This window comes from Rhipicephalus sanguineus, chromosome 8 (genome assembly GCF_013339695.2).
Source record: "Rhipicephalus sanguineus isolate Rsan-2018 chromosome 8, BIME_Rsan_1.4, whole genome shotgun sequence".
Taxonomy (NCBI): domain Eukaryota; kingdom Metazoa; phylum Arthropoda; class Arachnida; order Ixodida; family Ixodidae; genus Rhipicephalus; species Rhipicephalus sanguineus.
The window spans coordinates 70,581,805-70,605,436 of NC_051183.1; the positions used below are offsets into that span (position 1 = coordinate 70,581,805).

The 23,632-nt window shown below is 43.5% G+C and overlaps 1 protein-coding gene across 2 annotated transcripts in view; it reads right to left on the reverse strand.

The window, feature by feature from the left end:
- Positions 1–23,632, reverse strand: part of LOC119402063 (uncharacterized) — a 54,566-nt gene that overhangs the window by 15,568 nt on the left and 15,366 nt on the right. For both annotated transcript variants that reach the window (XM_049418487.1, XM_037669146.2), the window contains exons 9-13: positions 21,770–21,925; positions 17,464–17,616; positions 9,193–9,357; positions 5,611–5,685; positions 1,646–1,780 (exon numbers count right to left, since the gene is read on the reverse strand). In XM_049418487.1, the coding sequence (XP_049274444.1) occupies positions 1,646–1,780; positions 5,611–5,685; positions 9,193–9,357; positions 17,464–17,616; positions 21,770–21,925 (684 nt within the window). The remainder of the gene's footprint in view (positions 1–1,645; positions 1,781–5,610; positions 5,686–9,192; positions 9,358–17,463; positions 17,617–21,769; positions 21,926–23,632) is intronic.

The window sequence follows — 23,632 nt, forward strand, 5'->3', positions numbered from 1 at the left end:
AATACTGCTGACGCCTTACACCAATTTATGACGTGTCTGCAAATAAATTAAAAGCGTGGCATCAAATATGTGAAAAATAAGCAGTCTAAGAAATTTATCGCTTGCGCGATGGTCTAGTCATCACTGTGGCCAATACGAGAATATTTCTTTGGGGAGCATAAATTTTCGCCTACCTGCCTAGCGCCATGCAGGTTTTGAGAGATATCTTTTAACACCTCCTTATGGTGTCAGGCGGATTTTTCAGCAATGTGTGACGTATGACATTGAGTTATGTATTCTGCGTAGTGACGCATACGTTGTACTCTGTATGGTATTTTCTTCCGCTTTCGTTCATTAAACATTAGTTGAAAGTGAGCGCTTGTGTGGTGTTGTTCTCTCTTTGTCTCCGTCGTCAGTGCGCGCTGTCCCGTATCGATGAATACATACCAACTCGCCCACTTTTCTGATTTGTTAAATTTCTACTTTACCACCTCCAACTGTGACGTAGGTACATCGTAACTTGCTAGTTTTAATACATTTCTGCGATCATCATGGCGGCTGCATCTTCCTACCGACGTATGTACTTGAACCTTTAGGCTCTGTAAATGCCTAATGTTACCATTAGTTTTACAAGTGTTATAATGTTAGTAAGTAGTAAGTGCTTGTACAGTTCTTTCTTTATAAGTGACATGCCTTTTTCATGATTACTTTTGAATGATTCCCAACTAGCCTTAGGCTAGGGATTGAGACGCGTTTCTCTCAATATTGTATTTTTGTAAATTGTTTTAGGCCAATAAAATTCAATTCTGTGCAATTGTTAAGAAATAATTACTGGGTTTTACTACAAAGTACCTTACGAAAAATCTACCCGCCAAATATAACACCGTTTGTAATTGCTCAGCTGAATGAAATAAGGAGTTTGAACTTTTACTACAGTCCAGATTTCTTCAAAATTGGGTGTTCTCTCGCTAATATTAAGTAGCCCAGAAGGCGCATATTTATTTTAATACTTTTTGTTTTTACGAACTTTCTGTATTGTTGCGCCTACGCAACATTTACATTTATCAATTTAAGCGCCCGTTTTTTATATGTGCTTTCTCAACACCTGTTATAGGTTTGATAAGGCGTAGAGTTCGTATGCTATACAATCGAAAAAAAGATATTTGCGTTGTGTATTTTTCAGTTCTGACAATACTGTTAGAATAACGTTCCTATTTGCGTCAGCAGAATAAATTTCTTGTAAACGTTGAAAAGTCGAAAATATTTTATGCTTGTTTCTGCATAGTCCTAGGGGTGAGTTCTGGGGCATTTTAATTTAGGCTGATTGACGTTTGGCTAATATCTGTGTTAGTCCCCGAGAAACGATTGCTCGCTTCGATAATTTGAATATGTCCTGTAACATATCTAGTGACACTGTTTTCCGCATAGGATGCGTCAAGCTAACTTTCAAGGACTAAAAGTTTAGCGCCATTGTAGCGGCAGAGCACTAGAAAACGATCGCAGGAAATGCATTGCTATCCTCATCACGGTCGCGTACATTCTGTGCCAGACTCAACACTACCTTTTGCGGTCCTAGATATATCAGAACTCTTGTACAGTGGTGTACCTATGGCGGTATGACTGATAATGACATGAAAGCCAAGCGAACCTCACGAGTATCACTCACCTTGTGCTGTCATCTCGGTCTCTGAAACTCCTCCACCAACTGTCGACTGACGCGTGATCATTTGACTGGCGCTAATTTGTCCCTGACTGGAAACCTGCTTTCCAGCTTCTGTGGCACCTGTGAATGATTGCTGTCCTGCGCATAAATATAGAATGCATACTTATTACGCTCTACTTATTATGCGGCCGAGAGAATACGTTGGTGCTAAAGTTCAAATAAATAAAAACATTTATGACCAATTCATCCTTATTTCATTAGACAACTAGAACGCTCGAAATGCGCTGTCAAAGCGTAGAGAACTGCTCCAATTAGCCTGACGAATAGAAAACATTTCCTACTATTTTTGTTCTGAGCATTTGCGCGTAGTTTCGTTCATGCAGCGCTGTCCATGTGATACAGGGCGACTGTTGCCGGATGAAGTGCACATGACCATGGAGGACGCCACCAGTATCGAAACAGTGAGGGGGAGATGTGCGAGCCCTCCCCTACAGTAAGCAATGGCTTACTAGAGAACTGACAGGATTCATCTTGGCGTCCGCATTAGCGCACGCCAAGAAGTATCATGTCAGTTCACCATGCTCTTCGTTTGACACGTCGAATACTTTTCTCGCATCCACAGTGTAGCGAATGCAGGGCTCTTTAACCTTTTCTTGCAATGTTGCCGCGATTGCAAATGTTCGCATCGTAGTCTTCTTGTGGTTGTTACTGTAATGCGGAATGTAAAGGCTAAAAATCAATGCAACAAAGTCTACAGTGATCGTGTCCGAGCTAAAAGGATCAGGAGGAACTGCCTTTAAAAACTATCATGCTCCGTGCAATAGTTTGACGTTACCAAGATTATACGCATAAAAATTCATATAAGCGCAAAAGCGTTCATCTGTCTGGACACTGGCCTAGCCAGTTGCCTAGACAGGGGGAAGGGGAGTTGGAACTTCAAATCCTCCTATTTGTTTTTCTATTTTGCATGTGATATGAACGCATGCACGAAAATACATTAAAAGACGGTTGAACTCACTCTACCCCCCCCCCCCTTGTTGACCTCAAAAAATTTATGGCTACGACCTTGTGTTTGGACTTGCTAAACATGTCGTTGACATAACGACAAATAAAAGATGTAAAGTATTTGTGTTGCAGTAGTTCTTTTTTTTTTAAAACAGATATTCATAATTTTTATTCCTGTTTGATATTAATCTTCGCATTTGGACAGGAATGCACCATTGAATCATCTGATAAATGTATAGCTATGATAATTTTGTGGTGTTTATTACATGTAACCTGTACTTTGTATTATGTGCTATATGAAATCCCTCCCCCCACTCTAATGCCTATGAAGGCACAGGGGTGCTTGATACATGAATGAAATAAATAAATGGAGAAGCTTCCTTGGCGAACTTTGCATGTACTAACATAACTTATACATAACATATATATCAACATTTATATTCTAAATACTACAGATAACACCCCCTATACTTTCCTTGGCGTTATAGTCTGTTAGTTCTCATTAATATTGTGTTTAACAAAGAAAACGAGCCCTTAAGATTCATCTTCTTTCCTTCATTCATAGCAAGGGTCTCGTTCTGGCAGACTTGATGCCTACAGGTAGTATGCGAAGTATTATTGGTCAGCTGCCAGCTCATAAAAAGATCACGTGCTACGTGACGCCAGAAAGGCAGAAAAAGAGTGTTCCACACTCGCCGCCATGGCTGCGATTGGCGCTGACTAACACTCCAAGGTTTAAGTGCACATATATACCCCATAAAGTGGACGGGAGGATGACCGCCGCCGTAGCTCAGTGGTAGAGCATCGGACGCGTTATTCGAAGGTCGCAGGTTCGGTCCCTGCCGGCGGCAAGTTATCTTTTCGTCCACTTTACTTTCTTCACATTTATATTCTAAATACTACAGATAACACCCCCTATACTTTCCTTGGCGTTATATTCTGTTAGTTCTCACTAACATAACTTAGACACATTTGCTTTATACAGTGTCAACTGTGGCAAGGGTACATCCTGTGCACTGTAAGGCAACGGAAATTTGACTTCCACCTGCTTTAAGCAGATATATCTTGGCTATATTGTGACGGTAGAAAATACAGAAAGCGTTTTACGCGTTCAAGCCACAAGTGCAGATCATGAGAGCCAATTAGTTAAGCTGCAGCTCTAGCGGTAGTTAAGGTAAGGCGGGGCAAAATGAGACGCGGGGCAAAACGCGACATTTTGACTTTGCCGACCGCTACAGCTGATACAAAAAGTACCTTTGTTTTGTTTCTCTAATTCAGCGATAGGTGCCGGTAGTTTTCGACGTTTTTTTTGTGTAAAAGTTGATGACTGCCCATAGCTTTCGCACGGGAAAAATTGCGTGGCTGATGTCAGTGCGGTTGTGACCCGCCGAAAAGGGGTGAAATTCTGCTAGGCCAAATTTTCGGATCCGTGCATGAAGGTACTCCGGCGTCAGTACAACAACGTAAGTATTTATATTATATTGTTGCTTTATACTACTAGCTACATTCCACCAGAAGTTTAGTTCATTTGGCGCCGTGGGCCAAAGGGCAATTGTATTTTTTTTTCATCCGGGAATGTGAGAGGGTCAAAACGCGACAGAAAGGCATTGAATGGCCTTTGAGGGTGTCTTATTAAGTGAACCATTTAATTACGCTACCTATACATAATATGTTTTAAATTTAGGATGGTACGACGTACAAGAGAATATCATCTAGAGTTTACCGGGAGGAAAACGACACGGAAAATGCGCTGAATGCTTTTCAGGAGTTTCGGACCAACACAACGTCGGGTCCTGTTTAGATTCAATGCGTGGAGTGCTGAGACTGGGCTCATAAAGACTGCGTGGAGGTCCACGTGTGCATTTGAAGCGCTTCTACTGCAAGATCTCGAAGGATAAAATTTTTTCACACGGTCTCGTTTTGCCTCACCCAGCGTCTCGTTTTGCCCCGCAGGTTGGGGCAAAATGGGACATCTGGTGCATTTTTTGTGTCTTTTAAAAAAAAATTTGAACAGTCGCAACATCGCGTTATTTATGTAGCACATACGTTGTACCCAGAAAAAGTTCCTGCATTAATGTTTTTATGGTAACGAGTGAAATAAAATTAAATACTCTCTATTTTAAAATTTTTGTCGCATTTGAACTGCCTTACCCATGATGTCTAAGCAACTGCACAAAACATACATATACTACTCAACATTTATTTTTGCATCTTTCACATATGTATGACGTGTTGGTAGAACCGTGCTAGCTTCACCTGACACCTGCTGTTAGAGCAATATTCCACCTTTCAAAAGTACGTTTTACCCTCATGTATATTCCCAAATTGAATGAACATGTCTTTTATCGACGAGACTGGTTTCCCTACAAAAGTTCTCAGTCTCCTGTTGGTCGCCGAATGTGAGTTCTTCATACTTACGTATCGAATAACCAGAAAGCTAACTAGTGGGAGAAATAGATCTTATTTATTGCCATGCGTGGTAAATTAGTTGGAAAGTCTGTTATCTGAAAACGTAGTACTTTGTGAGCTGGAGCCCATTCGCCATCAATTCAAAGATCTTATTGAATTAAATTCTCAATTTAGGAAAAGAAGAAGACCTGTACGGATACCAGTTCTTCATTTCAGCAAGAGTATTATAAAAAAAAGCCTACAGCGACCATTTAGACCACTGGAAGATAAGAACGATACTAAAAAAGGTGATAATTCCATAAGGTACTCACACTGAGGCATCTTATCTAAAATAGAAAACGCAAGATGCTTCCTTAGCACAATAGAAGTTAGGGGCATGTAGGGATAGTATTCTTGTATTCGAATGTCGAACAGTCGGATTTGCGCATATAACACTACTATTACAAAACTGATACGTCGAAACGTGCACACAAAAAACCAAGCGTGATCACTGTTTTCTGTTGGGGTACCTGCTGTTCCTTTCGAAATAATCAAGCTTCACTGCGAATAGATACCTCGTTGTTGAGTAGAAGCGTTCCACTTTCCTTGTGAAACAGACACTCGTGCGCCTCCCGGCAGCGCTGGTGCACCTGCACGAATAGCGTTAGAACAATCATGTACGGTAAATCTTGGACGGCACATTTCATCACACCCATTTCTAATAATTGTACACATTAGTGATTTATGAGGATTTCGTTTCATAGATATGGATATGACCATCAACAAAAATGCCACTACTTCGAACCAGCGTAGTATTAGTAGTGACCTCATGCAAACGTGCTTCGTGCAGTCTTGGAGTATTGAGTCTTTTCATATGTTGTGTTAACACCGAAATGGTCGTAAACAGACTATCAGAAAAATCACAAGCCCAATATTAGCAGTTCATTACGGACGGTAAGAATCCGTTGAAAATGACTGACTAAACAGCTTCGTTGACATATCGAAGAACTCGTCAGCTAGATAAGCTCTCAGGCACAACTCGCCTTTATGTATTGGTAGTCACATCTGTGATTACTTGTGATGAATGTAACCTGTTAGCAATAATGAAGACAATAAGCAAGTATTATATGCGCATTTCTTCAGGCCCGATTTGGAAAAATAATGCAATCAAAAAAGCTGTAACACTAGAAAGGTATCACTGCGTCGGTTCTTCAAGGGTCGTAGGCTCCCAGCAATGCGTGCATTAGGATTCATTTCCTCTTCTGATCGGATAAACTTATGAAATACTGATATCGCTTTCTTTTCAGCAATTCCGTTAAGTGGAGAGACTGTGGACCAACGTTTTTCAGGTAGGAAATGGCAGCCTGCGTCAATGAGGTCATATCCTGTAGTACGGAAAAAAATGGCGAAGCTTGCACTAAGCTGCGCAACGCTTGAAACAGCAAAACTGGACGAAAGCTGAAGACTGCTCTGATTGCTTCTAGGTTGTTTCTAGGCCCTAGATAGGTGATGCAGGTTGTTTCTAGGTTGCTTATAGGTCATTGACCGGCTTTAGCTATATGATGCTAGGTTGTCTCTACGTTGACTCTGAGTGCGTAGCGGTTCGAGGTAAACCACGGGAAGTCATACCCATGACAAGGACGTAGAAACTCCGGAGACAAAACCTCGCGATGAAACCCAGCGTTCACACCTCTGATAGATGTATGGGATGCTAATTCTAGCTGTTGCTAGGCAAAGCTTGGCTGTAGCTTGGCAGACCGTGGTTGTAGCTAGGTCGTCGGTAGAGTGGGCCGGCATCTTGTCGAGTCTTCACGCATACCCGTTTGATGACGATATTCTTTCTCACCTTTAGTGGGCCAGGGGTAAGTAGTGAAATTTACCCAATTTCTGTGGCACATATGCCCCTTTATGATGAGGATAGTTTTCGCATAGGCCGCACGGCACATACCTGTAGGCCGCGCAAATTACCTGTAGCCTTAACAGCTTCGCTTTTAACAAGGTCACCTGATGTGTTGTGTTTAGTGGGAACACAGTCGGTTTTTCATAACACTCATCTGTAATGAACTGTGCAAAAGAAGTAATAGCTCGAAGATGTTCTTCTTGATAAACTACAATAAAACAAGTAATGCAGGTCAGTGTTTTATTTTATTTCGGAAATATATGAAAGAAATGCTCGAATTTTCGCTTTGTTGAATATTGTTAAGGAACTGTCATGTTATTCTCACATTATTTGAGTTTCGTGTTAGTACATTTTAAATAGCTAGCACATATTAGAATATTTATCAATAATAGCTATTGAACATTCGCTATTGTCACTAACCAGCTCGCAATCGTGCAGTTTGCGTTCCGGTGATGGCAGATTGCACAGTAGACTGAGATGGGCGGGTAAGGTTAAGAATTCTTTGTCGGTCAGAAGGCGTAAGACGCGGGTACTGCACTCCTGCGTGCATAACATGGATATTTACCATGTAAATTTGAAGGTTTAGGCTGTCAAGGGTCAATTCCGACAACAAAACACTGAGATTCACATCTGTAAAACGTGAATTATTCTCAAGCCTTCAAAATTACATGCAAACATTCACGGCTCCTGTCGTGATAGTAACCGACGCTGACATTGTCTAATCCATGACAACGTCTTTTTTGCTTGTACCAACGATAGTTTTTATTTACGATCCGTTCGTCAGTGAAATAAACTGCTACTGGTGCCGCCGTCAGCAAGTAGAAGCCTTGCATGCCGCTTCCAATATATGCCTGTGCTCTACAGCACACTTGTGTCTGGTAAATCTGAATTTCAAATGTACTCATTTTAATTTATGAAATATGTATAAAGCAGGTAGACCATGCCTTCTATCAGGCTCCTCGACCAAGAAATCGTTTTTTTTTATACGCAGAGAGGCGTAACGCGCAAGTAAGTAATCATCGGAGTCCATTGTGGTAATGTCTCATTCATAGCGCCAGAAACGTTACCTCATGTGCTCTGATCATAGAACATTGTAATCCGGACTGATTCACGACGTTGCTACCCAGTTTGCGTTATGAACAGCATCACGCTGTCATTCTCGTTCCTCCCCGCAACATTTGCACAAAAATGCTAACTTCAATCCACATTTTTCTCCTTTGTAAACTCCTTCAACAACAAGCACATCTCATTTGCAAACAACTTTGTTCACTTGAAGTGTTGGTTATATTTGTACAGTGTGACAATTTTAGAAAACTCTGCACTGGTGTTGGCATTGCTGTTCGGCAAGCACAAGGACCACTCTGTCATGGCATCCCAGTTCGATTGATCGACTGAGCAGTCCTGCTACTAATACCAAGCTTTCTAATCGATGCAGTAGAGTGCAGTGAAACGGACTTCTTTACAAACAGTCGTAGGACACACGTCATCTGATTATCTCATGCACTTTTACTACACAATGTGGTAAATTAACAAAAAGACCTATTCTGTACGCACTGATTATAGGGACTCTGCTATCAACGACAGCGGACAAGTTCGAAATTGGTCTACATCGTGGTTTGCACAAACATAGGTATACACCCTGATGAAGATTTATGCCAATACAAATTTGGCAAAGTGTTACACACAAGCCATCGTTATTTATTTGCATGTTCCTAAAATATATAACCTGTATTTTTACGTTATTTTCGCGTGGATTATACGATGTTTCTTCTACAAAGAGTGCATAAAACTATATGCGCCGAGAAAGGTGTATATTGGGACATATTTTTTGGGTTCAACATTTGTTACGTGAACTGTGTTACAAAATAAGCAAGATTAATTGAGCAACATGCATTTGAGCGCCAAAGCTATCTCAGTTGATGAAGTACTGCCTTGTAAACTAGACATGGTAGTTCTGCGGAAGCACCACAAGAGGAGGAGGGGGTATGAAAGGGAAATACAGCATTCACGCGTTTGTGCAAAGTGCAAAGCCAGGCGTATTTGCTGATAGCTTTGTCTACGAACAAACCTAGAAGGAAATCTGTGTTTGAAACAGGTCACTGAAAACTGGCAAAAGAGATGAGTGCTTATATCCCCTTCCTGCTGTCATGCCTTCAAGCCCTTTCTTGACTTTTAGAAAACGGCTCATGAACAATGCAAATGTAAATAGTTTGGTGTATAGGTAACATACTTTCCCCGTCTATTCGTTATCACTTACCTCGTACGCAAGCGTGCCTGCATGTTTGTATGGTAGGGAACTTATTTCCGTGTAGAGAACAGTCGTATAACATGAAGCAAGTTCCTGAGTAGGCGTCGTAGGCGTACATAGCGTATACGTCAAACATACAGAGGGCAGTTTTCAACGGTGCCCCACATGTTTCCACTGCAATAGCAAAATGTTCGTCAACAACCATCACACAAGCAGAAATGTTGCTTTTGAACGTCTCAAGAAAGACAAATGTGTTACACAATCGTATGAATGACAAGCACTATTTTCAGAGTAAGATTCATTCGCAACAGGCACGCCTTCTATCTGTAGAAGATAAACAGTAGCAGTGGTCTTCATCGCTCATGGAGGCTAAAATACCAGGAACATGTAAACAGAAAATATGTACATTTGCAATTACACAACCTAAATTAAGCATTTTATAAGCTAGAACAGCAGTCATATCTTGACGTATGTATGGAATTTCTGGTATTACACTGTTCCTTAGTTTTTCACTAACGAAAAAACCGTAGCATAGAAAAAGACACAAAGTTTCCATATTATATTTACAAATGGTTTCACATTTGCAAGGAAAGAACACTACGACAAAAATTTCTCTTTCAAAGCACAAAAAAAGGGTGTCCCATTCCCAAAAGGGAACCTTGAATGCAAACATGACACGAACACCCCGGTAAATCGAAATGCTCGCTTTCAATAGTTTAAATATTTTTCAGTGATTCCTAAACACATATAGTAAAGTTTCGTTTACACTTCTTTGTGTCCAAAAAAATAGTAAGTGCAAAAATGTATCTTGTTAGGCCTAAGCAGCCGCGCTCGGCGCGAGCTCCTCGCCGCCCCTCACTTTCTCAATATTTTTCGCACAGTAGCTTTGTTCGCACAGACGCGAAATATTTCTGCTGCTGACTCTTCGCAGCCTACGCCCCGCCACGGTGGTCTAGTGGTTATGGCGCTCAACTGCTGACCCGAAGGTCGCGGGATCGAATCCCGGCCGCGGCGGCTGCATTTTCGATGGAGGCGAAAATGTCTGAGGCCCGTGTACTTAGATTTAGGTGCACGTTAAAGAACCCCAGGTGGTCAAAATTTCCGGAGCCCTCCACTACGGCGTCTCTCATAATCATATCGTGGTTTTGGGACGTTAAACCCCAGATATTATTATTATTATCTTCGCAGCCTACGTGGAAGAATGGCACCTTCCACGTAGACCGCCACGCGTGCCGGATTGATAGGTTCGCCTGTTACATGGGCATGCGCAGATAAGTGTTCGTGCCTTCTTTCTTTTCAGCCGTTGTGCGTCTCTTCAGTTGTTGGTCGGTGTTTGTGGTATCCTGACTTCTTTCTTGTGTCCGTGTTTGCACGCCCTGTCTTTTTAGAATGAATATTATCGCAAGTATTTTGGCAATATGGCCGGCGAGCAACAGCATCATTATTCGCACTACTATCGACAGTATTGTCACGTGGTTGCCACGGTGAAGAATGTTGCAGCAAGAGTAGGAAATACGGAGCTCTTTATTTGGGCGAACTTGTGCCCAGAAAATCAAAACTCAATATACAAGAGATACACGCTGCGCACTGATATCAGCGAGAGGAGTCGTCGGCCGTCAAGTAATCTGATCATCGCAGGAACGCGTAGTATTTTTTATATCAGTCATCGAACCTTCGAGCGTTATCGCTGACGCTCGCGTAAGCTCTCGAATAAATTCGCGTCCGGCGCGTAATCTTAACAGAATGATGTCAAACAATCGTGAAGCTTCTCAAATATTTTGGAGCGGTCGGCGGCAAACATTGCTAACAGCCTATGTCGGTGAAACCCGAATACATCAAAACAAACCAATAAACAAGCGTGGCAGTAATATCGCTAGTAATATGAACCATGGTACTACCGACTGCACTATCGATAGTTTGTCTGCACTATCGATAGATTAAAAAAGAAACTATCCAGACTATTGATAGCCAATTTACCGATAGTACTGCATCACTATTGTGTTGTAGTTGGTCCCTCTGTTCTGTCTGCGTCTTACGAACCCTACTTGACTCTACCATAAATACGTCTACAACACTCCTAATGATACTGCCTCTTCTCCTCAAAGGGAATGTCGGTCAAAACATTGCTCGGCTTAGGTTGACACGGCTGCTGAAACACTAACAACGTGTCGAAACACCTGTTTCACGTGACTACTCCAGTGAACGTCGTTCTGTTGCACAAGACGATGTCCACAGAAAAAATAATCTTCAGAATTAACTTCCCCTTTATACCTGCAAAAACGCGCATGAAAGGATGGGTTCAGGAAGGTGTAAAAAATAGTGCTGAACATTTCAAGTACGGAAAATCAAGTCCTGAAGCAAGAGACTCTAGTGCTCAATGCTTCTGTACAAATAGCTCACTATAAAATTTGACTTTTTTTGGCTGTACTGCATGGGTGCAAACCTCTTCTACTGAAGTGCAACGCTACAACGTGTTCAGTCTGACTAAGCTCCTTCGCGCCTAAATGTAATGTGAAGTTCACAGTCGCAGGACCTCTGCAAAGAACAAGCATGCGAATGCAGAAATTTTATAAGCAACTACGGTCACTTGTTTTTCTTTGTTTCATTGTTTTATGCCACTGGGAGAAAACGATGTGCCTTAACTCATTCTTTCAACCATGTTTACACCTTGCCAAAACTTATAATAATGGTCGCAACAGAACTGTGGCACACCTTGAGGCGGCTCAGATCTGTGATGGTATGTAGACATTGCTGGATGGTCAGAACAATTGTACGCGATTCTTTTCCCCAAGGGGTCCTGTTCAACCTCAGCGTAACAGCTAGCCGGAACAGAATTCAGTTCCATTAATCAAAATACAGACTATGTTGTAACATTGAAAACATAAGCTAATGCTGTTATACAGGAATTTCAAAATATACAATTTTCATTCAAAAGGAATTACCCAGGGGAAAAATTTTTGTTAGGTACAACCGAAAGAAGCAAGCACTGGTAAAGCCAAGTTAAGATAGAAAGCATACGGTGAGAGGGGATGTTATCTGTAGTCTTCAATTAAAATGTAGTAATTGTTAGACAACGGCGAAGGAAATAAAGGGCGACGAAGAGACTGCTCTCCGCCAGTGGAACCAAATCCACGGCGTCATGTTGGTCTAAGTTTGCACTACGAGTGCTCTCATGTACCACGGCCTGCTCTTCACTAATTTCCAGCTGCCCGATAAAAAATCATAATCACTAATGTCTACCACCATTCAACTTAAAGCAATGTTAAAAAAAAAATCACAGCATATCCACGGAGTGAATGATGATGAGTGGGCGAAGCTGCGGAGGTTCATCGGTAAACCGTGAATCTTCCGTGAATTCTGCCCAGTACATCATCACCGACGTGAGATCGGGCGCGTTTATACTAAAGGTTCGATGAGTTATGACGACTTGCAGCGCACTTTAATTTTACATGTACGCTGTGGATTTTCATTGTTTAGAAAACCATTGCTTAGAAAACATCTGGCGTCTTTCGTTAAGCAGCTGGCGTCTTTTCGTTTTGCTTTAGAAACATCTGGCGTTCTTTCGTTTTGCTTTTACAAAACATCTGGCGTCTTTTGTTGGTTTATTTCATCAATCAACGGCGTTTTGAACAAAATTTTTATTGTTTAATCACGCACAGGAGAAATCTCACCAGGCACTACCTTGGAGGTAAAGAATGGCTGCTAATGGGAATGAGAGACAGAAGAAGTCGGCTTTTAGCTAACGCTGCGAATTTTTTATTGTTCAACAACGCACAGGAAAAATCTCCCACCGGCACCACCTTGCAGGTCAAAGCGTAAGACTGGTTACATACTACGCTACGAGGGACGAACGGGTGCCGCTATAAGGAGCTTCGCCCCTAAAAATCACCGACGACCACGATACTCCCAATGCAAGTTCTGAGCACAGCGTTGTGTTGGGGCAACGCCAACTTTGTTTGAAGGTTTGGCTATCCACAGTTGCAGCACTGTAGCATTCGTTACATATTGCTACAGAAACTACCAACACTCGAGTGCTACACACACCACTCTGTGCATTGCAAGCGTCGCGAACCAAACAAAAAACCGACTGCGTTCGAGCGCTATGTAGACCATTCTGTGTATTGCAGGCGTTGCGAACCAAGTGAAACGCCAACAACCCCGTTGCGACAAGCGAAGTCAAGCCTTAGTGCACGTGCCTGCCCTGCATGCGCACGAGCTCTGACCGAGGGGCCGTGCTCACGAGCTCTGATTGACGGAAGAAGAAAGCGAGCTTACAGGCTTATGGCTCGTGATATTGACTGACTGGGCCTATGGGGTCCTTGATGACGTCCAAGATCTCCGCATTGGCTGCCGCAGGGATTTCCTTCTCCTTTCAATGGATACCGGCACACGTGGGAATCACCGGTAATGAGCACCCTTGCCACAACCGTCCATAACCCTGGTGTGCCGCTTACACGAGCAGTTGCTGCCTCTTATTTATCGACGCAGCGCTTGAAAGAACTGCTGACGACCCTCCACCCGTATGTCAGACTGGCCAATGCCAAGGGTCCCAAACCTCTCCCAGAGGGGGGCATCACTAAGACGGAGCGCGCCACGCTCCTTCGCCTCCGCACGGACAGTGTGTGGACAGCGGTGCGCTTGTACGCAAAGGGACGCTCCTCCTCACCAGCCTGCGAACGTTGCGGCGACCGCGAGACTCTTGAGCACCTCTGTGCTTGCCCACCGTTGGCGTAGGAACGCTCAAGGCTCACTACTGCTTACAGGCAACGGGACCCCCTGCTACGACCACCAACGACCTCCTATTCCCTTCGCCTCCCAACGTCCTGGCTGTCCACAGCCTCTTGGAGTTTGTGGAGGCGACCGGACTCAGCGCCTACCGTTAAGCGCCCGCAACTTCCTGGACACTCCCTTCACCATCGGCCTCCCCCATGAATGGACGAGACCCTGGCTGTTTATTCTTCTCTTTTTGTCTCTTCTGCTATCTAGTTTATTTCCCACTTTGCCTCTCCCTGACGCTGCACCGTGCTCTCTGTTGGGCTGCAGAATGACGCGTCATTTTCACAATAAACACCACTACTACTACAGACTCCGCGTTCGTTCTCATTCGTCCTCGTTATCTTTATCGCTTACTCCGACAACGCCAAAGCCAATGGCAACGCCGCTCAACGCAGGAACAGGCGCCTAAAAGCTGCGCTCTAAATAACTTCTGCACCATGTAACACTCCGTAACACTTCAATGAAAACCGTCCTGCACGCTTGGTAACGCGTTAAGTATGTAATCCGGGACCGCACTACTTTCAAGACAAGAGAGACGCAGTGTGAGAAACAAACATTAAAGTGCCTCGACGTGCCATCTGCAGCTACTGGCACCTCACGTGGTGTTCCACGCCCTCCTGAATCTGCATGCCTTTGACTCCGCTACCATGCCATATGACGACGTCATCAAGCGGCATCATGTGACGTAAGTTTATGCGATATGTGAGCTCGTTATGACGTCACGTGATGACGTCAAAACGTGACGCGATTGGTGACGTAGGTAGTGTTAGTCTGTACCCCTTCATTCGCCTGTCCTACTCTTCTCAAGGTACAGCTCCACGGGACACTTTCATCTTAGTACAAATAAAAAAATAGAAAACATGGAAGAAAACAATAATACAAAATGCACAGCAGACTGCATCGGAACTAATTACCGGAATATAATCTGGGCACGTTCGCTTGATTCCTTAATTTTGGAAAAGTGAATTAACCAACGATTGTTTACTATAGTACGCTAGTCAATACAAACATTTATAAATAAAGGTTCACTGACAACATCTCCTCATGTGCACTAGCGCTTTGTTCAATTACGCTTGCTTTAATTATGACTATTTCGCCGACTGCATTAGTGACAGGTATACCCTATGTTAATTGGTGTATTCATGGGGGAGGTAGTGGCCAAGTACTACACCAGGGTGGCCAAACCTGCTCTGGTGAGCAGGATTGGCCACCCAATCCTCCATAAAGAAAGCAACAGAATCCCAATAAAGAATGGCGTACGGCAGGGAGACACGATCTCTCCAATGTAATTCACCGCGTGTTTACAGGAGGTTTTCAGGGCCCTAGATTGGGAAGAGTTAGGGACAAGAGTTAATGGAGAGTATCTCAGTAACCTACGATTCGCTGATGACATTGCATTGATGAGTAACGCGGGAGACGAATTACAGCTCATGATTACTGAACTGGATACGGAAAGTAGAAGAGTAGGTCTGAAAATTAATATGCATAAAACTAAAGTAATGTGGAACAATCTTGGCAGAGAACAGCGCTTTGCGATGGGTGGCGAGACACTGGAAGTTGTAAAGGAGTACGTCTACTTAGGACAGGTAGTAACCGCGGAGCCGAACCATGAGAGTGAAATAACTAGATGAATAAGCATGGGTTGGGACTCATTCGGCAAGCATTATCAAATCATGAATGGTAATCTACCACTATCCCTCAAGAGGAAGGTATACAACAGCTGCATCTTACCGGTACTTACCTACGGAGCAGAAACCTGGAGACTTACAAAGAGGGTTCAAATTAAATGAGGACGACGCAGCGAGCGATGGAAAGGAAAATGATAGGTGTAACCTTAAGAGACAGGAAGAGAGCAGAGTGGGTCAGGGAACAAACGGGGGTTAAGGACATCATAGTTGAAATCAAGAAGAAGAAATGGATATGGGCCGGGCACGTAGCACGTCGGCAGGATAACCGGTGGTCATTAAGTGTAACTGACTGGATTCCAAGAGATGGCAAACGCGTGAGGGGGAGACAGGAAATTAGGTGGGTAGATGAGATTAAGAAGTTTGCAGGTATAACGTGGCAGCAGAAAGCACAGGACCGGGTTGATTGGCGGAACATGGGAGAGGCCTTTGCCCTGCAGTGGGCGTAGACAGGCTGATGATGATACCCTATGTCGATGCTTCGTAGTATTTTACAAGTGACAAGCTTATTGACTAAACAAGGGGAAAATGTGGAATAATATGCTGCCATATAAATACCGAAGCAACAGCAGGCCGCATCACATACCTAACTTGCTTTCTTTTCTTGCTTCTCCGGAAGGATGTCATTTTAAGTTTCGTTCCGCATTATTCAACTGAACACACAATACTTTAGCTCTACTGGATGGTTCAAGAGTGCAATCGATTGTATGACATCAATACCATCATCAGCCTATGCTATGTTCACTGCGGGACGAAGGAAACTCCTAAGGATTTCCAGCCCGCTCTGCCCTGCGCTCGCTGGTTCAATTTTAGATGCGAAGTATCTTAAGGCGGAGCTCAATCCGGTGGTGGTGGTGTGCGGCGTGACCACCCTTACTGCGCATGCGCATACCCTCTCCACACACCTCCTCTCCACTCACCCTCTCCCCTTTCCATCTCCACTTTCCCTCTTCCCTCCCCCTCTCCCCTCCCCCTTTCCACTCTTCCTCTGAAACGCGGGCTAGACATGCCGAAATTCTCTCCTGCGCAATGCCGCGGTGAGCTCGGGCGCATGCGCGTCCCCTCCCCTTCTCTCTCCTCTCCTACGCTGCCCCCCTCTCCCCCGCCTGTCGACCGCGTTCCCCGCTCGCCCTGTGAGAATTAACGGCCAGGCTAGATGGAACATACGACGCGCGTAGCGTCCCTCTTCGCGTTCCACGACGCGAGGTCGGTAGCATGCCCAACGATCGCCAACGGAACGCGATCGTGCAAGTGCTTCGGCTTCGCATCGCCTCATGGTACCCTTTTGCGGGAGATGGTGTAATTTTTTATGCCTCCATATTCTGACATAATTGGCTTCACCTAACACTTTCTGGTCCACGTTCACGGTTCCCGTCTCTTGCCACCCATTCACACACTCTTAGTGACCATCGGTTATCCGCACTTCTTACGATGTGACCTACTAAGGTCCACTTTTTCCTCTTAATATCTACTAGGATATCGGCTACAACTCTTCGTACGGTAAGAAAACCCACAGATGGTTCAGCCATGACATCATACAACCTAAGAAATGCGAACATCGCTTAAAATAAGAAGGAATATAAATATTGAATAAAATGTTGTAAACCTAATCTATCTCTTTCCTGCGGCTGTCCTTGAGAGCCTGAACTTGTAGACCCTCCTGAAATTGAACAACCAGTCGGATTACGTCAGATAACTCAAGGGCGCATGAGAACAACTTGTCTGTGATGTCTGGGAGCTGCTCGCTGCAGAACCAGAAGAATATCGAGAAAAGAAAAACAGCGCAAATATTGAGAAAATTGCTAGAAATATGACTTACCTGTTTCTTGTAGCTGTCCATGAGTGCTGGAGCTGGCAGATACTACTGAGGACGACGAACCAGTCTGATGACTCACAGATGTATCAGAGCCACTTATATGGCTGGACGTGTGCCAGCTACCTGCTCCAGAAGTAGTTGTTTGATGTTGCCCACCTGCGTGCGACACGTTCAAGTGATTTTAGGTGTGCATTTAAAATGTTTATTGTGTAGATGTGCCATATTAAGGCCAAAGCCCTAGATGCATCATGAAACACGAAAATTGACCGTCGGCCGCATGCGGCGGCGTCCCGCGTCGATGGCGTCAACACAAGTGACGCAAAAAGTCGTCACGTGATTACGTCACCATAACATATCATGACGTCACAAATTGTCAAAATTTGTTACATCACTATGGCGTCATATAGCGTGATGTCACACGATGACGTCATCATATGACATCTTTGCTTGGTCAAAGTTGGGCTCATCACGAAGGCAGTGCTTAACCTGCTCAGGTGCACAAAGCTTGCAGTGCCTCCGAATGCTCCGATCCTTCAGGCAGTAAGGAAACCACGTTAGGTGCAGAAATATCTCAGAAAGGGGCGGGGAATGTTCAATACATCGATGAGGGAGAACTGAAAGAAGAAGATTGCGTTCGCCTTCCAGTCGTCTCAGGTGAATGTATGAGGTACTCTGTGAGTTTTTGGGACTGTACTTAGAAAAAAAGAATATTAGTGAGATTTTTAGAATGCACGACACCGTGCCTCGGTTACATGCATTTCTGGGCCATGAAAGATAATTCAGAATACATCGTTAAAGACCACTCATGAATCCCCGAATCGCTTGCTTCAAGGCCAAAAGATGCTTAGTTTCACATGACATCGCGTTATCAGGCTGGAATACCCCAATTGAAATTAAAATCGCCCAGCCATTAGTGGAGAGTATGAAGTTACGTAGGCCATTACCACACTTTTATGTCTTACTGAACGCGTTGAAGTTCTTTTTTTTTTGCAAAAGGGAAAACCACGGCGAGAAAGTGAGCCTGAAAAGAATCGGTGTAACGGTCTACGGCGGCGGCGATGGTGGGAAACAACAACGTCACCGAAATCGGCTGTCGTTCTCAGCTCATAACAGCTTACGCTGTAAATCATTACATATATACCGTTGAATACCCTTGAAAGTAAATGAAATGGGCAATTAAAAAAGAAAGACTTGGAGGACGCTTGAGCTTCATTCATTCGTTCAGAAAACTTTATTAGGAGTGCCGAAGCTCGGTCTTTTCTTCAATAGTATAAGGCGTTAGCGTAATCGTGAAAAAAAAGCAAAAAAAAAAGAATCTTGGAGGACGCTAGAGCTGCGGCTTCAACTGCATAACGTGATAGCGTAATACACTCGCAATTGGAAGTTTATTTAAGAGGCAACACATAAAGCTTAGAAGTCCTAATCCACCTTCTCAATCTTTAGCCTGGCATCGCTTCTTGGCGGTGTCGTGCCGGTGTATTTAGATCCGTCCCTTCTCGGCAACCAAGCTGTTGCTACGATAGGGCAGCGTCGTACCCGGACTCCGTTTGGTAGCGTAGTCGAGTCTCCGGGTTGAGGAACTGATGCTAGCAAGATGGGAAAACAATAACAAGTTTACTGGCACATTTCGTACACTCAATTACATCGTTACAAGGGAAGAGTTCAGCGACGAGCGAATTGGATGAGCCTGTTACCGAGGGCTCAGAGCCCCATTTCTCACTCAGCACCGTCGTTATAACCCCTGTTTGGCTCCTCCCTCTTGATGACCACCAATCACACACACGACACCTCCCACCATGGCACAGTCCATTTCACTGTCGCGGAGGGGTCGTTGCACACTTGAAGCAGCAAGGGTCCGGCGGTTGACGGCACGCAGGTGGGGGAAGCAGGACAACAGGTTCCTCGTGCTTGCCCCTGCAGTTCTTTCCCCGAAGGCAAATCGTGCTTGCTCGTGCAGTTCTTTCCCCGAAGGCAGAACAAGGTTTGCGGAGACTCCCGTCCAAACATACCCGTCAGGTGGCTTCGGCAGCGTACCAAGCCAAGCCCAGGTGGCCCATTGTCTCCGGCCTTGCCGTCCCAGATTTTGAGGCCGAGATTCTGCCCATTGTTGGTCACTCGCCGTCCCAGTAATTTCGTTTCCAGGAAGGATGCAGGTGTTCTAGCAGTGTCAGAACGCCTCGTCCGCCGATTCTCATGGTCAGCGCTTCGCCACCGACTGCCAGTCATAACAGCGGACATCTCAACCGTGCCACAGGGAAATGAACGTATCTTCGTCCTTAAATCGTTCCTTTGAAACTATCCTAGAATGTATGTTAGCAAAACAGCCATTTGGGCTAGTTAGCATCGATTCATCTTAAGAGTAAAGAAGGGGAGGCGGAAAACAAAACAGGGACATAAAGAGGAGACCGACCACACAGGCGCACACTCGCAACTGAAAGTTGATTGAAGAGGCCACACATATGAAGCTTACAAGTTGGGCACGTGATGCAGGTTCTCTCGCCTATAAAAACAGAATGACTTTCCACGTCTGATTTGACGCACATGCGTCATGGCGAAACAAAGGGGGAGGGTAAGAAAAAAAAAAAGGAAGAGAAAGAAAAAAAGGGGTGACGCATGTGCGTCAAATCAGATGTGGAAAGTCATTCCATTTCTATAGGCGAGAGAACCTGCACCACGTGCCCAAGTTGTAAGCTTTATGTGTATTGCCTCTTTAATAACTTCCAGTTGCGAGTGTGCGCCCGCGTAGTCGGTCTCCTCTTTATGTCCCTGTTTTGTTTTCCGCCTCCCCTTCTTTAGTCTTAAGATTGTATCCCAACATGCCTAGTACAACTGCAGTTGCGAAGTGACCACTACGGGTCCGTAAGGCAAGGCCTCGTGTCATTGTACAGTTTTTCGACGCAATATTACAGGTGATTAGGACACTCCTCGCACTATATGCTATTCATATAGTGTTTTTTTTTGTTTCTGACGCACTTTCGAGCACGGGCGTGGCTGTTTGGTAGAACACCTGCTTGCCACGCAGAAGTACTGGTGCCACTGCCACTCGAATCAAATATATTTTATATGTTTTTTGTTTATTTGCATCTATCTAGTATTTTCGCTCAAAACCACCGACGCGGACGCCGCCACCGGCACCGGACATTCTGCGAAACGAGCTCATTAACGCTATGACGTACTTACTACTTATTTCACGAAGCTAAAAAAAATAGAACATAACATTTTTTTTTCGTTCTTTCATGACTGAAGAAGAACATAGAAGATCTGGGACAGGAATGAAGGCAGTGGGTCTTGCATGGTATGTGTGTGTGTGTGTGTGTGCGTGCGCAAGGCGCAATTATTGTCTTTTCCCTGTACAAACCTTAATCCGCGTCTATAGCGCTGCCTGTTACCGAAAGAAGACAGTAGATAACAGAGCAACTACACCGTTGAAAGAAAATTTTAGCATTTAGAAAAAAATGGCAGGTGGAACTGCAAAGAAACTTGACCTAGTAAGGACATATATGTCTAAAACCAGAAGACAGACGGCCCGATATGTAACCATTCTTTAGTTCTGATTTCTCGCAAACATTAGTGCCCTAGGCTATCACATTGCATACAAGGGGCTGAAAAATACGTCATACATAGAAGGCCAAATGCATCTGAACCTAATATATATATATATATATATATATATATATATATATATATATATATATATATATATATATATATATATATATATATATATACGAGTTATCAAAGCTATAAAACCGCCGTTTCTTAACCAGCAATGATTTTTCTAAAGATATGAAAACATGTGATCTGTAGGATTATGAAGCATACTGAGGACCTCGCCTTATACGTTCTAACGTGAGTAAGTGATGCGAGTCTATGTGCAACTCTCGCAAGTGGTTTTTCCTCAAGTTTCAGCTGACTTCCGACTGCATTACGATGCCGTAATTTTTTATGCTTGTGTGATTTCGACGGAGCGTTTTAACTTTATTGAAAGCAGCCTTGAAAAACTATGCAACTAAAATACCGTTGTTCTATGCAAATGTACGGCTTTGTAGACTAAGCGTGCATATTTTGCGTGGTGTAGATGCGTGTGTAGATATGCATGTAGATGAAGAACTCCGCTTTCGTAAAGCGTTTCATTACGTGGACAAGGAAAACGTTCAATGTATTTTATGTGCTGTACACTATCTAAGATCATTTGAAACACCTCTGTACTGCTGAGTGCAGTTATGCGTCAATTGCTACATGTCCTTAACATAAGCCTCCAAATTACCACGAAGAGAGATGGTGACAAAACGTTGAAAAATATACTTGCCTGTAACAACTTCATGTCCTACAAGGACAGAGTGAGAAGACGATCCTGAGACAGTCGAGCCGTGTTGGCCACTCCCAGTTAAACCATTATAGTTAGTGTGGATGGAATTTTCAGAGCTACCAGTTGTGCCAAGGATTGTGTTCCGCTGACCTGCTCCTGTAGAAGAAATAATAATAACATTAATAGTAATAATAATAATAATAATAATAATAATAATAATAATAATAATAATAATAATAATAATAATAATAATAATAATAATAATAATAATTCTCAGCCTATATCTATTGAAGGGCTTATGCTCCAATAATAATCAAGTTCTCTTGTCTTGCACGAGCGAATTCCAATTTTCCCTGCAATTTCTTCCCTAACACGCTGCCGTGCTCGGCTTCTTTAACTTTCTCTTGCTATGCACTCCGTTGCTCTATGTGACCACCGGTTGTCTATCCTACGCATTACGTAGCTGGACCACGTCCACTTCTTGCGCCTGATAGGTACAGCCGCCCAAATATGTAACTTGTGCAACGGTGACTTTTCTGTGCGTCAATGTCGTGTAATGGAACGGAGATGCAAAAAAAATTGTTTTCTAGGCAGGTGCTTTGTGGGCATGCATTTGGCCTCACCGTTTTTGAAACTTAATTCAATCACATGAAGAAGACACACAGAAAAAAGTGCCGCTCGCACACGGTAGTAAAAGATTTGCGCGACAGTACTAGAATATCAGCCACGCATCTCGGTTGTATTACCCATTTTACTATCTTGCGATCTCTTAATGTAACACCTACTATTTTCCGTTCCACTGGGCTTTGCGTGGGCCTAAGCTTATTCTCGAGTTCTCTCGCTCTCATCGAATTTCATTCCTGCGTGTTAGAACTCCAAGTGTGTAATGGACATATACATTTGGTCTGAAAAGCTAGGGGGCGGAAGTTTGGCAGTCAGGGTTCATTAATGGCTGCTGTATGGGCTCGAGCCCATCTTTCTCCTTGAGAGGAGCTCGTTTTCACGTGTTGGCTCACCTGTTAGCAGTTAACCACGGTAACGGCATTCACGGCAAGTACTCCAATGGTTCGTTGCCAATAGCGAATTCCTTTTTTTGCCTGATATTATTCATTACTTATGTCTTCAGGATATTCAATTACAGGCATATTTTAGTACTATCTCTGCTTGAGTCGTTAACCATCCCTTGCTGAAAAGCTATTGTCATCTGTAAATCTGATGCTACTGAGATATTTTACGTTAATATTTGCTGTTCAGTTGTTTCCTGTTGATAGTAAGTTCTAGGCACAAAGTGAACAGCACTGCAGGGATTGCATTGCCTTGTTTGACGCCTTACTCAATCAAGACCATGTTAAGACGATTAAAATTGAGAAACTTCCATAATAAATAGCAATTCACGAAACTTCATTCGCCTAGAATACCTGTAGCTCGTGAAAGGTTAGGTTGAAGTCATTTTGTAATCTTAAGTAAAAATACTTAACCTGTGTGTGATGAAAACAATATATAGATCTCGTTAGGCTGTATATTCAAAGGAGGTTACCGTTTTATTATTAAAAGTGAACAAAATAATATCGGCACTGTCAATTTGCTATTGTTTTAAATTTTACATTGTCTAAAATAAGTAGTTTATAACTCCAGCGCAGGACTATACTGTATTTTATGAGAGAGGACCCACTGTATGAAGAAATCGAATAAAGGCAACTTTTTCCTTCCCCTCTGCAGTAACAGTCATGACTTTTGGTGTGCTTCTTGATCTAGTGACGTCCTTTGAACCACTTCTTTAGTGCAATGGTCTGATAGAACTGGTATCATGAACAAATTCAGTCTACTTGAGAGTGCTGAAGTCTTCACAAAATTAAATGTTGC